A 17,436-nucleotide genomic window follows, 5' to 3' on the forward strand; every position below is an offset into this window, starting at 1 on the left:
ACCGATAAATTCTGCAGTATGGATGGGCTAATAAGAGATGCTTGTGCTGCATCCTCATTGTCAGGAGACACAGAGGAGAAGAGTTGTTTTGAGCAGTTCGGTCAGGCATAATAGGAAGTGATAGGATGAAATTAAGCAAAAAAAAAGAAATTTATGTTGGACATCAGAAAAAATTGCCAAACAATCAAGTCAATTAAAATCTGTGAAGGGCTTTCAAGGTATTCTCAATCCTTCTAACCTCTACTCTAGAGAATATGTCCTGGTAGTCTATCTTAGTAGTCTATCTAGACAATAGGAATGCTGGGAGATGAATGTGCTTATTTGAGGATAAATTGTGTCTTAGTATGGGTGCACCCAAAATGTCTTTAGAGTGAAGGAAATCTAACTTCTCAAACGACAAATGGGTGGTGTCTGTTTGCTGGTGCTGTTCATAGCTCTGCACAATAAGTAGAATGAGCCCAAGCTAACATACCACTGCCTTGGGGAGTTGATGTTATGCAGATGCAGTGGTTATTTAGCAGATGTCTTCTGATCCTGCAGGACACTATATAACAGTACTTGGAGTGTTCAGTATGAAAAGTGAATTTTCATATTCTAATGCAAAGATAAATACCCATCTGGGTCAGAATTAGTTGAAAGCTTGCTGAAGTCATTGGAACTCTTTCTTTTGACTTAAACAAGTTTTGGGGACCTGCTATTTCATGTACAGAGAAATCTGAACAGTCCCAGGGAATCTGAAGTGTGAGCAGGAGACAAGAAGCACAAATGGAGATCAAAGACTCAGAAGGGGAGTGAAGGCTAAAAGACAAGGGCAGAGTTTAAAGGAGAGGTAGAGAAAGGAGAGGTAAATAAAGCTTTGAATATGAAATAGAGAATTTGAAATTCTGCTTTGTAAGCATGCAAGTTTGTGAATACAGGTCTATTGCCATAAAGTGGTATTTGCAAATCTCTGTCACCCTCCTTAACCCATATTTGTTTTGATAAGAGAGTACCAAGATCATGGAGAAGAGGCTATTCATAATGTCTAAAACCTTGTTTCACAGTCCACTATGTGGAATTTTTTTGGCATCACTAATATATGTAAATTCTTCTGAGAGTAATGGGAATCTGTGTGTTGCCATGTTTTCTTTTCCAGTTATTAGGGTTTGATGCGTGGTAGTTATTTGCATCCAACAAAGGGTGACTGTAGAATCAGATGAAAGAGCAGCTCAGCGTTTATATTCAAGGATTTAAAAGAGATGAGCTCTTCCCACATGAAAGAAAAAAGAAAAAAAATTATCCTAGTACCTAATGGCCTCCACGATTTTTTTTTTCTTTTTAGTGTAGTTTGGCCTTTCATCCGAAGCTGGCTGGTGAGTGGAAGCTGACCCACTTTTATCTAGTAGCCTGCATTAATGTGCTTTTGTGGAAGCCAATTATGATACCAGCATTGCTCTGTAGAGTATTCCCAGCAACGCCCACAGTATCATAACAACAGCTGCACAAAATCTCCCTTTACCTAAGTTGCCAATTTTGTGCACAAGGAAGAGAAAAGATAAACATTTGATAAACGTGCAATACCTGCAGCAGTGCTGATTGCTATAGGGAATCTATGCTGTACGTGTAAGAACTCTCAAAATTAAAAGATAGTAATTTTTTCTTTAGCAGGACCGGGCATAGTACAATAATACTGCTAACTCCTGAAGAGAAATAGTTGCCTGATTTCACATTATTTTCTTTTCAAATATGTTTTCTTTTTGAAGATTTATTTACATGCAAATCTGATACAAGTAGAAATTGCCTTTAAATAGCATTAGAAGTATCATTTTATATGACAGTTTTCACAGGAGAACATTGAAAATGCAAATGTTTGCACTTCGTTTCTTTCAGGTGTTCTGCAAATGAAAGGTTTGACATAGAGTCTTCCCTCCAATTGCTTTGTACTATACCAGGATCATGGAGGGATACTCTCTTTTGTAACTGGCCTGAAGATACCATAAGGAAAAGCACATCCTTTACTAGCTTTGTGCCCCCAGTTCTCTCACATAGTGTGGCATACCAGCGATGAAAACTATACTGATCAGTGTGTGCCTTCCTTGGCAGTTCAGAAAAGGCACCTCTACATCATATTCCTGATTCCACCACAATCATTATAAGTGCAAAGAGAGGAGCAATATAAAAGAAAATTGCTTATATTTTCTCCTTTTTCTGAGGCCACTGTAGCTTGAGGTTGTATTGACCAGACCTAGGAAACAGTGTCAGTTTTTGGAAGGAATCTTTTTAAAAATTAGATCCAAAACTTCCTTCCTGTCTTTTTTGGTTCATTGGTACTTTTGTCATTAGCAGGGATATACTGAGGTTATTAAAGAATTTCTAATGTAATTTAGGTAGATCTGCACTGCAGTCATTCAGCAGTGGGGCCTGTTAATGCATACAATGTGCCCTTCAGCAAAGTCTTTGAGATGTTTTCACTGTAGCATACAGCTGCACCAAAAGCGAAAGGATTTTTTCCAGTTCACCTGGAGGGGAAAAATGAGCATCAATCTCTTGACAAGAGATGAAAGAAATAGACAAAAAATATTTTCTGGCCACACATCAGAGTACTTGCAGTAATTCTCATCATGGCATTGAACTTGCCCTCTGTTGAAACTTCATTTTTCATGTATTGAAATGTACTTAGAGCATAGAACTCTAGTGAGCAGAAAATGCAGTTTGTTTATATATTTTCAAAAATGATATTCAGATGAAATGGGAAGCAGCAACAAACATTTTTACATCTCTTTTAGTTGTAAAAGAAAGTATTGCTTATGCTAGTAAAATAACTTTTAGTTCAAACCTCAGTCTGTACGTACATCAATCAGTGTTAGGCATTTATAAAAGTAAGAGAGGAATTTATTCTTCAGATATTAATTTGTTACTGAATCTAGGTAAATATGTACTGCTTTACAGATGAAGATAGTCCTGCAAAAATCTTATTGTATTGTCAGTATCTCTCCTTGATTAACCAATTCATTGTGCTGTAAGTTAAGCTGGATTTATTTGCATCAGAGCGAGGCTTGGGCTGTACAGGAGGCTGAACACAGATACAGCTCAGGAGACTTGGCATCCAGGTGTCTGAGGAAATCAGTAGGCACACCATAAAATGGATTATTTTAAATGAGAGGTTCTGCCACAGTGATAGGTAAATGTGCTGTTACTGGCCACTTCACTTTTGACTCCTATTAAAGTCTGATAATAAAAGCACAGTGATTTTGTTTTCTTACATGCATAATACATACTGATACATGCATACCTGCAAACAATGGAATTAATGTCAATAGAAAATATATGCTTTGTTGTCCCAGCCTTTGCACACCTTGCTGTCCAAACTGAAGTGGCTGAGTCTCCCTCATAGAGCTGCAGGCTGCTGTAAAATATCATCTTCCCTGGAAGATGCTGCTGTTTTTTATTTCTGTTCTTTTATTTGGAAAATTCTCAATATTCTAGTGAGTCCCGGAGGAACTGGCTTACGGGATTTTGTAATAGGGAAGAAGAGGAACGCTTCTCAAGACTCAACAAGAAGCTGAGTGTTTCTGAGAAACTTTTTTTAAAGCAGGAGCAACTGCTACTGTAAGAGGTTTTTTATGTATCTCTAAGCCTCTGTAGGTAGCAAAGTGTTGATAAATTATGGAGTAGGTGAAATCATTTTGTGATGTACCTGGGAAGTGAGTGGAACTTCTGTGCCAGGTTGAAGGCAGCTAAACTCCCTTGCCCTTGGTACAGCTCTGACAGCAGCATGAAAGAGCTGTGAGCAAGTTACTGGGGGGCAGGGGGGGAAGCTATTAAGAAAACCACTCAAGATGGAGATTAACTCGTGCAGCTGAGGACTTCCACAGCTGATCTGACCCTTTGAAAAGTCATTGAAGAGAAACACGCGCTTTTGTAGAGCAATCCTGGAAAACATTTCATCCCTGGAGGAGTTCAAGGACAGGTTGGATGGAGCTCTGAACAGCCTGGTCTGGTGAAGGGTGTCCCCCTGCATATGGCAGGGGAGTGGAACGAGATGTTCTTTAAGGTCCCTTCCAACCCAAGCCAGTATATGATTCTATCTGGAGGACTTCCATAAAGCTGGAAGGTTTTGGTCCCACTGTGCTGAGAGTTGTATAAGACTCTCAGGATTAGGATACAGCTTGAATGTCCTTGGTTTATGCTGCAGTTATGCTTCTGAAAGTTGTCGCTTGCCACCTTCATGTTTTTAGCTGTAGTATTGATTTTTAAAAGAAATTTCAGTTGTTCTGCCTCCAAGAGGCAAAATCAGAAACAAATGCAATGTTGTTCTAAAGTCTTGCTGTTCTGTCTGAAAATAAAATCTTACAAAAATCTGGTTTGATAATAGGTGATAGATGAGCCCATTTTACTACAAGGAATATCTGATAAATTGCTGGAGTTGGCCATGAGACAGACCACAGTTGGGACAGATTTTTAATAACCAAATTTTTCTTCCAGAAATGGCAGTGTGTGGAAGATGCCAGTGGAAAACTCAAGCTGCACAAGTGCAAGGGAATGGCAGACTTGGCAGCTACAAGCAAAGGCAAGGGTACCTCCAATATTTTGCCCAAGTATTACAACAGGAACAGCGAAGACTGCAATTGTGAAGAGAATGAATACAAGCTGAGCCACATCAGACAGAGAAAGAAACTCTTCTCCAAGAAAAGTAAGCAAACCCTCTGCATCTTCTGTTTCTGCCTTAGAAAGCTGTTGTTTGCTAACTCACATAATTGTCTTGACAATCATAGGCATTGAATTATATTAGCATATTTTCTATGTATCTCAACTATGAAAGAGCATGTCTCATATTGGACAATCAGAGTTGAGAATATCTGGCTGTAGGAAGAATGCTTCGTTCTGGGAAATGCAGTGCCCATGCTGAAAAGGCAAATTGCAGACAGTGACATAGGCTGTGGAACATGAACAGTGTTATACAGCAAATACTTCAATTTTCAGTAGCTCCTGCAATGCTTGGAACTGTTACTTCAGTAATTCATTTTCAATAAGGATGTGTATACTTTGTTATTGAAGCTGCTCGCTTCTAACATCCTTTTCTTCTGCTCAGTCAGCAGAGACAACGCTGACTTTTAATCAGACATAACAGCCAAAGGGGATGACTGGTTTCCTTGGCACAGGTTAGTGCTTTTTCAGAAAGCCCATTTTACTGACTCTGTTAAATCATAGTCAGACTAACATCTATATTTGAAGTATATAGTTATAATTATAGATTAGAGGTAAACGGCAACATGGAATTATTAGTTACTTGTAATGTTTCTTTCATCTCACTCCACAAATACAGAGCCTTAATTATTTAGCAGATTAGTCTTTTTATATCATGACACAAACTTGCAACACAGAGTTTAAATTTATTTTCTCCCATTATATTTGTCTTGCAAGCTGATTAGTAGTTACTAAGCAAATTCTGAGTTGAAAAAAGTTAGTGGTTCCATCAGCTATACTTGATGTTTCAATATGTGCTACAGCCAACAATCTGTAAAGAACACTAGAATTTGTACTTATTTAACTAATTTTTTTTAAGTCACAGAAGGAATTAAGTCATGGGGAATCAACAGCAGTAGATGGAAGGCACTTAATGAGGACAGGAAAACAATTAAAGTGAGGGCAATGTAATGCTATCTGATAATACTTAACACTTACTTAAGTACTTCTCATTGTTGCTTTCTAAACATTAACTAATTTTCACAACATCCAAAGGAGGTGGCTAAGTGTATAATTATCTTTAGTTTATGTATGTAGAAAGTTAAGGTGAAAAAAAATGAAACTTGCTCCCTCTCACAGAGGGATCAGAATGGTGCTTTTTCCCTGTGTTCTGCTCAGATGAGACAAAGTTTATACTACATCCTTCAGCTCATTAGCCTCATTGAACCTTAAGGCATAAACTTCAACAACACAAAATAGGATCTTGACAATCACATAGCCATTGCTTGTGTCTAAAGTAAAGTATTTGCCTCCACAGATGCTTTGTTTTTCCCTCTTCCCACATCTGGGGGATGCTGTACAGGGAAGAGGTTAGCTTGGACCTATTGACAGAGACTTTTTCATTGGTGTTGGCTATTCTTCTACATGCACTTATCTAATAAATCACACACCAAATGTAAGTGAGCCCAAAGCTGTAGAAGTCAAGGTGACATACCAAGTTTTTTCTAAATAGCTTATGTGGAAAACTGTCTCACTGGACTATGGTTAGTTAAGACAGTTGCCTGGATACTCATGATGTGTATTTGCGTTTTTATGACCTGTTCTGTGAGACTTGGGATAAAGTGTGGTCTGTGCTGGTTTGCATAATTGTTAGGGCACCTTTGAGGTCTGCTACTCACAATTTGATGAGTGTATGAGATTGCATTGCAGCCCTGCTTGAATGCCGGTAAATGCTATTCATTAGTTTGGACCACTGCCAAACAGAAAATACAATTTTCTAACTGGACTAAGGGTCATGTCCACATTAATGCAGTAGTTCCAAGCAGTAGCAAAGTTTTGAAGGAAATGCCCTGATCACTGATTTCTGTTGTGCATAACAGAGATAGATTTGCAAAAGGTCATTTTATTGCATTCCAATCTACAGTCATTTGCAGAAAAGCAGAATTGATGCCCTGCATCTAGGGTGCATCAAGCATGTTGTAAACCCTAATAGGGTATAAGGATTGGTCTTTCAGAAAGATTGAAATCAGTTACATATAGTGAGAACAGATGGTCTAAAAGACCAGACTAAATTGCTGGTACAGAGGCTGGAGCACCAGACATTTTGATAAAATAATTACACTCTAGTGTAGACATGGTTTAGAATGTATTTTCAGGTGCACCAGTGCATTTAGCAGGCAGCTGCATTTTCTAAATTGAGTAAAGTCAGTTTCACAACAGGGCCTTGTCATATATGTGCGATTTGGACAATGTAAAAATACATGGCTTGACTGTAAAGCACTTAAGCGCCAGAAACCCATAAACATGAATATTTGGTATGTCTGGGTTTAGATGTCTGGAATGTTTCCCTTTTTGTCCTCTTTATTTCTTTAGTATGCTCTTGTTTTTATGAGAAAGATCAAACAGAGCTTTGCAGCAGGTGGAAAGTTTAAATAATGAGCTCTCAAAATCATTGGCTGTGTTGTGGCCTATTATGTTTTTCTTGCTGTGGATTTGACCTCTTCTTCCTGTGATGAGCGAGTGTATGTGACTAAAGGAATTCTTAAACTGCATGTAGGAAAATGATGATAGGCCACACTGAATAGTAAAGAAACAGAAGTGTGTACGAAGAGGCTAATGCATTTTTATTCAAATTTCCCTGACAGTCATTTTACTTTTGAGGTGGTATCAATGCTGGATCACAATGACATTTTTAATAACATTATTTGTTACTAAAAATAAAAAGTCCATTACTTTACAGATAATGCATTTCAAGTGGCAGTTGTGAGAATGGGATATAAGAAAGTACCTCTAAACTTAATCTATATTTCTAGACACTAGAGATATTTTTTTAGAAATGTTTTTACAGGGTCCAGTTTTACTTTCTGTCATCAAAAAAAAAAAAGCCCTTTTGTCTACCAAATGCAAAATACATAGACATTAGTGGAAAACTTTGTTCCTTTCAGGTTCCAGTGAAGACAAAGATGCAGGTCAAGTGGTGCAACACCAGCTGGATGATTTGGTTTCTGAAAGCAGTTGACTTTCTTGGCTTAAATTCCTCTGGACTCCATTTTGCAGCTCAATTTTGAGGTTGCAACTTCTTAGCAATACCATCTCTAAGACAGCTGGTTTCTGTATTAGTTGGGGAAGAGAGGCATCAGATTCAGAGAGCTTACCAAAGCCAGACTTTAGTAACCTGAAGAAAGGAGCATAGATGTTTTTGGCCAAACATTTAACAGCCCTGGATTGGCTGTTTGTAGGCTGTGTACAGAGGTAAATAGATTGGAGAGTAAAACCTGGGGGAAGATTGACTAATAAGTAATTAAACATTAGTATTTATGCCTGCAGTTCACTTAGCAGATAGGAGCACACAGTACAAATGAGTATTGATCTTATTAAATATTTTAGCCACTTCAGAATTTGATACTAATCACAGCACTGAGTCAGCACTGTGGGTAACATGTTAGGATAAAGCAATAGAAGCAGTCCTTTATGAGGCGCCTCACTCCACACCAATTAATTAGTGCTAAGGCTGTGTTAGTTTGGCTGCAAAGGAGGGAGTAACCTGGCTCCTAGCTGTTCAGGGACATGTAGTTGATGGTTTCCTGGGGCCCTCTACTGAGGTCCAGCAGGCTGGATTGGTGTATTAGACTTGGAAGGAAGATTAATTGTTTGTTGGCTGCGCTGAACAAGATAAAATGAAGATATGATTAAAGAAATGGGAGTTTATACTTTAAATCTCATTGGTACGGGTGTAGCTTTTTAGAACTTCTTCCTACCTTGGAAAAGATGATAGTTTCTGTCTCATTTATTCAAACATTTCCTGAATGGGTGCCTGAAATAGGGCTAGTCTTTTGTGGCTTTTTTTATCCCTTCAGCTGTGACTCACCTTGCTTAATATCAGCAGTAAACTTTGAACTACGCATGGAAAATGTGCCAAACCAGACAATCCAGCTGGTATTCTGCTTTCTCTGTGTGGTGCTGACAAAAATATCGTGCTTGGCCAAGTTTCAGGTGGGAGGAGATGTTTATTCTGCTTCCCACAGACTGCAAAACGACTTTTGAGACTGCGCAATCTATCTGAAATGAATTTAAGGCTTATTGAAAAAAGTCATTCTGCATTAATGCCAGAGCGTGACAGCTAAGGTACTTTTTTGTCAATTTTGGTTGTTCAGCCTCTGGTTCCATATTTTTTTTCCCCCCTGCTTATTTTGCTGGAGAGATTATCCCACTGAAGAAGCTGGCCTTTCTGTGGAGCATGGGATGGCAAGAAGGATCGATCTTCTCATTTGGCACATTGGTTGAATTTTGCCTTTATCAGATTGCAGAGGGAAGTCCCATCTCATGAGGTGTGCTGTGTGTTTGTCTCTTTAAATGAGAAGTGACGAAAGGATCTAAGGGACTCAGTTGTTTCCAGTAATGTCTGTGGTAACTCCAAGCCTCATATACAGAGTAAAGCCTCAGGCTCCCCTAGGGCATAGAGCACAAGAGAGTCTGTGATACCTAGGTTGTACTTTTTTCTCAAGGAATGAGATGATTGTGCCTAATGAGTGACTCTCAGCAGTCAATGGTAGTGAGCAGGAAATACAGTCAGAGATGGACCCCATCATACAGCAGGGAAGTTTAAATGCAGATTTAGATTTCATGACTACGTTCTCTTTTTGCCATTCCAGACCAAACAGAAGAGGAGTTCTGGGGATTTGGGCTGGAACAGAGAACTTTGGAAAATAGTAATAGGGAAAAGATCAATGAGAATCTCATACTGCACAGTGGCAATTCATAACAAATGTTTCATTTTGCTTTTGAGCTGCAAATGCAGAAGCAAAGTTTGAGGGAGTACATAGCACTGGAGGGTGGTCCTTCATGGAGAAACTGACTGTCTGGGCTGCACATCAGGGAAAGAATTGCAAAGAAAATAATTGCATGTGGATAAAAATAAAGATTCAAATATTAATCCCTTCCAAAAAAAATCAAGGATCTAGCCCTAGCCTTGAAGAATAGAACTGGGAAAAGGCTCAGGCTGAGCACTGCGAATACTGAGACAACTCCAAGGATGTGTTGCAGGAATTCTAGCTGGGAAGAACTGTATGATGGACAGCAGAAGAGCACAGAGAACTGTTCCCTGAGGGTGACTGGCTGTCATTACTGTCACAGTTAGTGCTTAAGGTGTGACTGCCATCTGGTAATTGTGGGGGAAGAGCAAGCATCCATTTGAACGAGCTATTTGTTCTCACTGGTGCTGGACTACAGCATTTTTTTCCCCCTTTGCCATTCTTTTCTGTTTGCCTTGTACCTGCCCTCTCATGCTCTGAGGTATCCACCCACCCACTGGTACTTCCATCCATGCCAAAGTTAAGGAAGCAGCAGTTCACAGGAGAACTGCAACAAACACTGTCATCCAGTTAATTCTAAACAGCACAGTATGGGCTGGGGTTTTTCCTTCCAAGAGCCACAGAGAGGAGCAAATTGTAACATGCAGTTTCTGCTGCTCTTCCACTTTTTCCATGCAGAATTCAAACCAAGCTATGTCCGGAATCGCTCTATCCGTTCTGTGTCTGTTGAGCCAGATCGAGCTGCCTATCACCTGGTTTTAGAGGATGGATACCAGCCCATCTTACCAAGAAACATCACCAAGCGGCACAAGGTGCAGAGGGCTGTTTTCCACGAGGAAGAAGATAGAGACATGGGGGAATATAGTGGCACTGGTAGCATTGCAGAGTACGCAGCCCCTAATCTGATCAAAGTGACCCACAGGTAAGTGCACATGCTAGGTATTTAAAAGCTTTTGCTCCTTAAGTGACTGCTCTTTTCATAAATGTGTGGGTTGAAGTGTGCTAAGCATGTTGCATCCCTTTTGGATGCTAAAATTCTTATTCCATTTGTACAATAGTCTTCAGTTTTGTTTTAGTTTTGTCAGTGCAGAAGGGCATGAAGCTCCTGAAGAGCTGCAGCAGTGTTTTTGTCTTCTGCACTGGGTGGAGACAGTAGCCACTCATCAGTGCTTATGTTTCCAGTGAGAACAAGCAAAACTGTTGGCAACAGGGGTGTTAAACCTGCATGAAACCAGGAGAGGCCATACTCCTGCAAATGAGTGTGCAGTGGGGTAACCTGGCCTGGCTGGAGACTGAAGGCCCTGACTGGAGCGTGAACTGGTTTTGTGTCACTGGTTGCTTTGTACAGAGTTTTCTGTAATCAGTGCTAGGAGAGGAAAATCTGTATTATGAATGAAGTTGGATGGACCAGAAGCATTGGGAAATGGAACATACTGAGAGAGAGGGGAGGCAATTGTCTGACCACTTTAACAGCTAAAAACTTCCTCGGTGGTGAATCTAGGGACTGATAGTGTCTCTTTAGCTGTACTGTAATTCATTTATCACCATTTCCATTTGTGAGCTATCAGAAAATCCACCAGTCATTATTGATTACATGTTTTATATTGTTTAATGACTAGCTCATGTAAACATGCAGGAGCCAGGTAGCTGCTCTTGATATCTGTGTTTTCCATTTGCCTTCTGTTCACAAAAGTGAATTAGAAAGTCACCAATATGAGGAAATGTAGGCATCAGAGAATTGTGCCCTCTTATCCCAGCTCTCGTGAATGTTCAGGACTCATAAATCACTGGTTTTTTTCTTCTGGAACAAATTAAATTTACTTTTTCTGCCTTAGTGGGTGAATCCCAAATTTTTACAAGGAACTGTCAGGAAGGGTGTACATTATTCATGAGACTTCCCTAGCAGAAAAGAAGGCCGTGGGACAACATACATGAGGTGGTTTAAAGAAAATAAAGGAACACTGCAAACATTCATCTTTAATTTAAACAAGCATTCAGAAATGGCTGCATGGTATTCAACCTCTAATAAACTTTCCAGGTAAATCTGTCAAGTAGTGGTTTTTTGTTTTCTTCTTTATTAAATAATTTTAAGAACTGGGTTTCACTAGAAGTTAGTGAAACACAAAGATTTTATATTGTCAGAGGGTGTTTTGCTTTCAAATTGAAGGAGATACCCTTGAAAGATTTTATCACTTTTGTAGAAAATAGTAAAACTTCTTTGTTTCTGTTTTGGTTTTTTTGAGTTTCTTCTCTTTTCTTTATGGTGTAGTAATGCATCTTACCTTGCTACTACCCCTGCATCACTTAATTATGCATCAAGAAATTGCTTCTGAGTAATGCTTTCAATGCTTGCTAGTTAGTAATGATTATTTATGCAGAAAGTCTATTGAATAAGCAAGAATTCTGTGTAGCATGATTTACATACAGAAATGAAACAGTCAACAGGTTCTGCTTGATAGAAATACTCTCATTGAATTTTTCTACTTAAAAATTTCCATGGCAACTCCAACCCAGACTTCCTTCCTGGTTCAGAGCACACTTGTATTTTCTTGAATGAACGTTGTTTTTTGAATTCTGCATGTCATTTCCAGTCCATGGTCTCATTTGTCCTGGAGCTGTGTTCTTAAGAGCAGCTGTTTGCATTGCTCTGTGTGTGTGTGTATCCACTGTAATAATAAACACTGTTTGCTTTTCCATGCCAAGGTGCTATATCCTGGAGAACGATACTGTTCAGTGTGACACAGATCTGTACAGGTCACTGCAAGCTTGGAAGGACCACAAACTTCATATTGACCATGAGGTCAGTGATGTTTTCCGTGTGTGTTTTTAGTGTTGTTTTCTGTGGGGTGATAGGATCATGCTGACTATCTGTGTCTGCCTCTGGGTGTCTTTTTCCCTCCATGGAACCTTTTGAATTTGCTGGCTAATTTCAGAAATAATTAAATTATTACAAGTTTGTGAAGACAAGATGCTGAGTGGAGGACAGAACTGCAACTGAAAGCACAGCTGAGAAATGTCATATGCCTTATGAGGCAAGTAAGACTTAAAGCTGTCCCTATCCTGGGAAAAAAATTAATCTGGATCTTTTTATCATCTCAGGAGTCCTGTTCCCCAGTGGGGAACCTGTCAAAACAGTCCTTCAGTATCAAATATAACGGCCCAAGGAAAAGTGAGCTTCATTAGTTTTGGTGCTTCTAGAATTAATTTCTTTCACTTGCTACTGCTTTTCTCAACCTTGCACTTTTGAGTTGAATTTTTTCATAGGATTGTGTATATGGAGAACTTAGAGGTAATTTGCTGTGTGAAATTTGCCAGTAAGACTTTATCTGACATTTTTGCCACTAATATTAGCTCAAACCCTTCATGTGTATTGTGTATGAAAGAGGGTCTACAGACCAGGTAAGGATGGAACAAATGCCAGACAGAAGCATAAGGATGGACATCCTGTAATCTCTTAGCAAATTACATAAATTCACAGTAAAGTTCTATGTAAGAACTTCTTGGTCCCCTTTTCTTGTAAAGATTGACACACAGGGCAAATACTTAAAAACTTACTAGTCTGCTAAGATTAAAAAAGGGCAATTTTAATATTACCACGGTCCTGTAATTGTTTTTTCTTCAGAAAATGTAGCCAATATGGAGTGTCAAAGGAAATGTGAACACACTTCTGTCCAATTGTGTTCCTGATTTAGGGTCACAGGGCTGGGTTCTTTGTCCATTTTCCTTGAACACTCTGCCCTGTCTCTGCTTCAACAGTCATGAGCTGATGGTTACTGATGGCCAAAGGTAGTTCTGCAGAGACTGTTGTGCACATTAGATTACTTTGATTTTTCTGCTGTGCAGAGGCCTGCAATACCCGAGTGGAAATGGGCCATGTTGTATTGTAAGCCAGACTGAGCAAAAGCAGGAGTTTCATTTAGTGAAAAAAGGCAGTTAAAAATAAACCTCAAGGGTGGCACAATTACCTGCTGATTGCTATCCCATGTGTCCAGACACTGCTAAAGCCTGCTATGCAAAGTGACAGAACCTTGCTGCTTTGCTTTTTCAAAACCTCTGAAGAGGGGATTTCAGATCACCCCTGCCCTATCCCCTTCCCAGTGTCAGAACACGCGGAAATGTAATGACTTTGTTTTCCTTTGAGCAGCCTTTCTACCCTTGTTGAATGTGCTGTAGAGAGGCAAAACCAGAGTGGATGCAGGAGTGTCTGTCTACCTGCAACTGTGCGTCCCCTCATTCCCGCAGCAACGCATTCTGCTTTCAGAGTCAAGAATCAGAGCAGGCAAACTGAGCCAGCTTCCTCCTGCTGTAGTTTCCTTCTGGAAAGCGAGATAATTTTAAAATGATTGTTAGTGGTGCGAGCCACAGAAGGTACTGAAGAGGAAGCTCTTGGTGACAGTAGAATGAGTTTGAGAAGGTTAGAATAGCACTAAATCATGCTGGTTTTTTTCAAACTCTTTGTGCCTTTTTTTTTTTTTAGATTGAAACTTTGCAAAATAAAATAAAAAACCTGAGGGAGGTGAGAGGTCATCTAAAGAAGAAGCGACCTGAAGAGTGTGATTGTAACAAGCTAAGGTATTTTTTGGTGTACTTCCGAATAATTATTTGTAGTGTGCAACTGTAACTGATTTATCAGATCTCACAGGAGAGATCAGGATCTTGCTTGTTCAGTGGTTGTGCTGACTGTACTCCTGTGTACACATTCAGGGGAAGTGTACACAGGCTGCTGCACAAGTACAAGGCCCACTGTCTGCCAGGCAGGAGTTTAATTGGACAATTGAGCTCTTGCTCTGCAAATAAGCACAACAGAAAATCTTCCAAAATCAAAAGGTAACCCAAACAGAATTTGCCCCTGAGAAAAACTGTTCGGAAGGAGACCCAGGAGCACCTTCTCCTGCTTATGGTGATGACAGAGCCAGCTCTGAGGCTGCTGAGAGCCAGGTATCACTGACAGTACTGCAGCCACAGTGGCAGAACGGTATGAGTATCAACGAAAAAAGAAAGCTGTATCTGAATGGAGTCATAACTGCATGGCAGCTGTGCTTTAGATGCGCCTAAAGCACCTGTTACCAAGTAGACTCTGTGAGAGGGTGTGGATAAAACTTCTCTATCCTAATGGTGTCACAGAATGCCTTTTTGAACATGCTGAAAACCTTGGAGGTGCAATGCACTCTACAGATACGATGTTTATAATTATTGTGGACTGTGGGTGTGGCCCGTGTGGATCCTGCAAAATAGTTTCAGCAGCAGATCCACTAACATATTGAGATCATCAATTTCTTGGGTTATGGGAGTCCATGTCAAAAAAGATGTATTATTCTAGATGGTAAACAGACAGAAAGTTTATATTGGTTTATAATCCACTGCTTTCAAAACTGATTAACTGAGTTTACATAAACTGAGTTTACTTAATATGTACTATAAAGATGAAGTTATTTTTGGTGAATGTTTTATAGAAAATGTAAAAAATGTTTATTTTCAGACTGATACACTTATATTTGTGCATAGCATTATTGAGATGATTAATCCCACTGAAATCAAATAAATTAATCATCTGAGTTACATATGGTCAAGTGTTTGTGTTGCAATTGCTTTGATTTAGCATTTAGAATTAGTTGATGAAATGCCCAGCATCTGTGCAAGATTAAAAAATTGACTGAAGAAGATAGTTCTTAAATAATCTTACTTTGTTAAATTTGTTATACTAATTAAACTTATGAAGGCTCCCAAAAGTTTTCAGAATTTAAAAGATTTGTTTTGAAGGAGATTTTAATCTGGCAACTAATTGAATTCAGATGTACTGTTTAGAAAACAACAGTTATTAAACTAAGTTTGTGTTTACTGATTTGTATATGTAGTAACTTTATCAATAAGAAAATATTGCCAGTGACTGCGGCTGTTCTTTTTTTTAAACTCTGGTAATTCCACAGAAAGGAAATTTCTGCAAAATACTGTAAGAGTTTCTTGAGAGGCAAAGCAGTGGTAACCCAGCGAGAATGTGTATGTCTGCTTATACTCTGCATATCTCTGAATATATTAGACAGTGCTCTTGCTGGGACAGTTCAAGCCATCTTGTTCAAGTTGTCCTGAAACTTTCAGCTAGCAATAATGGAGGACACGCCCACACCCCTTCCCAGTCCTACGAAGTACAGCTGGTATTGAAATTTTGGCATTCGTAAGGAAAATGACAGGAGGGTAGTATAAACTTGTCATTATCAGAACAAATTAGGGAATACTCTGTTGCAGAAATGTAATTTAATTACAAATCTATTTATTCTATGTGCCTCATGTGGGGAAACAACCAGTTAAAACTAAAATAATAGTAAATTGTAGCTGGACGTGGATGTACATTGCAATGCGGTGTTAGCACACCAAGTGTCACTGTGGACAAAGGATCTGAGGAAACAGAGACACAGTGAGACTGGGAAGTGCCTGATCCAGTCGAGCGAGGCTGCCTTTATTCATCACACACACTAATAAATTGGAGGGAGAAGTGACACTTGATTAAATCTGCTTCAAATCCAATATGATAATGTTATAAGAACGGGGGCAGTTCTCTTGCTGTTGTTCACCAGCAATGCTGTTTTTATTTTCCAGTTACCATTCAAAACACAAGAGCAAACTGAGACACAAAGGATCCAGTCTTCATCCTTTCAAGTAAGTGAAGGCCTGTTCCTTTGAGAGAGGATGTGCAAAATGTAATATTAATATTAGGTCTGTACACACCAGTTACACACTAGGCAATAGTAGTAGTATTCAATTTATCCTGTATTAAAAAGCATAAACAGAGACACATGGGTAAGGAACTAAGCCCATATCAAAATGCTTGTAAATTCTAAGATAAGGTCTCTGCTTTTGAAAAAAGCACATTGCAAACCTTAGGCCTACAAGCCCCTTTGGCTGCTTTTTTTTCCCAGTGCTATTGAATTGCAGAGTCATCTCCATTTGTATGAAACACCATTTAAGTAAGAAATGTGGATTCTTTCCCTCTGAGTGGCTTATTTTATTAGCTACTTCGGGGTGTTTTAGCTATGTTCAAGTCTAACAGAGTTTCCATGATCCTAACATGTCACGTGTGCAGGAAAGCCCTACAGGAGAAAGACAGGCTATGGCTGCTGCGAGAGCAGAGACGGAAGAAGAAACTGCGCAAATTGCTTAAGAGAATCAAAAATAATGACACATGCAGCATGCCTGGTCTGACCTGCTTCACCCACGACAACCAGCACTGGCAAACTGCTCCCCTGTGGACATGTAAGAGTACTGTAAACTAAGGAATAGGTCAGCAAATTTTGGCTAGGCTGGGCTGGGATGTTGGGTTGCTAGTAGTTACTGGTTTTATTAGCTCTGTAACCAAAGCCATACAGTCTTCTCTATAGTAAATAATCTCTGTTTTCAGTGTTATCATTATTCTTGCACAAAAGGCAAGGAGGTAAAACCAACTGCAAATAAGCTACAGGTTATTGAATACTGTACACTGATCTGCAAGGTATCTCACCATCTGGAATGTTTCACAACCAGAGAAAGGAACTAGACAAGATGTTACTGTAATTAGTATGTGGACTAGGTATGCACAGAACAAGAAGCTGATGCTGGAATGCATTCTCTGCTTTAGAGCTCAGGAGTGAGAATGAGAGTAACTGTCTATGAATAAAGTAATACTATAAACAGAAAGTAATTAGCAGTGCTAAAGACAGAAGCATGTAGCTTATGTCTTTATAACTCTTCAATTTGCAGTGGGCCCTTTCTGTGCCTGTACCAGTGCCAACAACAACACGTACTGGTGTTTGAGGACAATCAACGAGACCCACAACTTCCTGTTCTGTGAATTTGCTACTGGATTTTTGGAGTATTTTGATCTCAATACCGATCCATATCAGGTATCTGATCATAGACCTTAGGATCACAGCTCAAGAAATACATCATTGTTACTTGTCACCAATAAATTGAAATCACGCCGTATTGC

General features: G+C 39.3%; 1 protein-coding gene across 1 annotated transcript in view; it reads left to right on the forward strand.

Annotated features, from left to right (window-relative positions):
• SULF2 (sulfatase 2) overlaps positions 1–17,436 on the forward strand; it is a 52,441-nt gene that overhangs the window by 30,305 nt on the left and 4,700 nt on the right. The window contains exons 11-17 of the mRNA XM_005423649.3: positions 4,465–4,672; positions 10,155–10,398; positions 12,180–12,276; positions 13,954–14,048; positions 16,071–16,130; positions 16,555–16,724; positions 17,208–17,350. Coding sequence (XP_005423706.1) covers positions 4,465–4,672; positions 10,155–10,398; positions 12,180–12,276; positions 13,954–14,048; positions 16,071–16,130; positions 16,555–16,724; positions 17,208–17,350 — 1,017 coding nt within the window. The remainder of the gene's footprint in view (positions 1–4,464; positions 4,673–10,154; positions 10,399–12,179; positions 12,277–13,953; positions 14,049–16,070; positions 16,131–16,554; positions 16,725–17,207; positions 17,351–17,436) is intronic.

This window comes from Geospiza fortis, unplaced genomic scaffold (genome assembly GCF_000277835.1).
Source record: "Geospiza fortis unplaced genomic scaffold, GeoFor_1.0 scaffold361, whole genome shotgun sequence".
Taxonomy (NCBI): Eukaryota; Metazoa; Chordata; class Aves; order Passeriformes; family Thraupidae; genus Geospiza; species Geospiza fortis.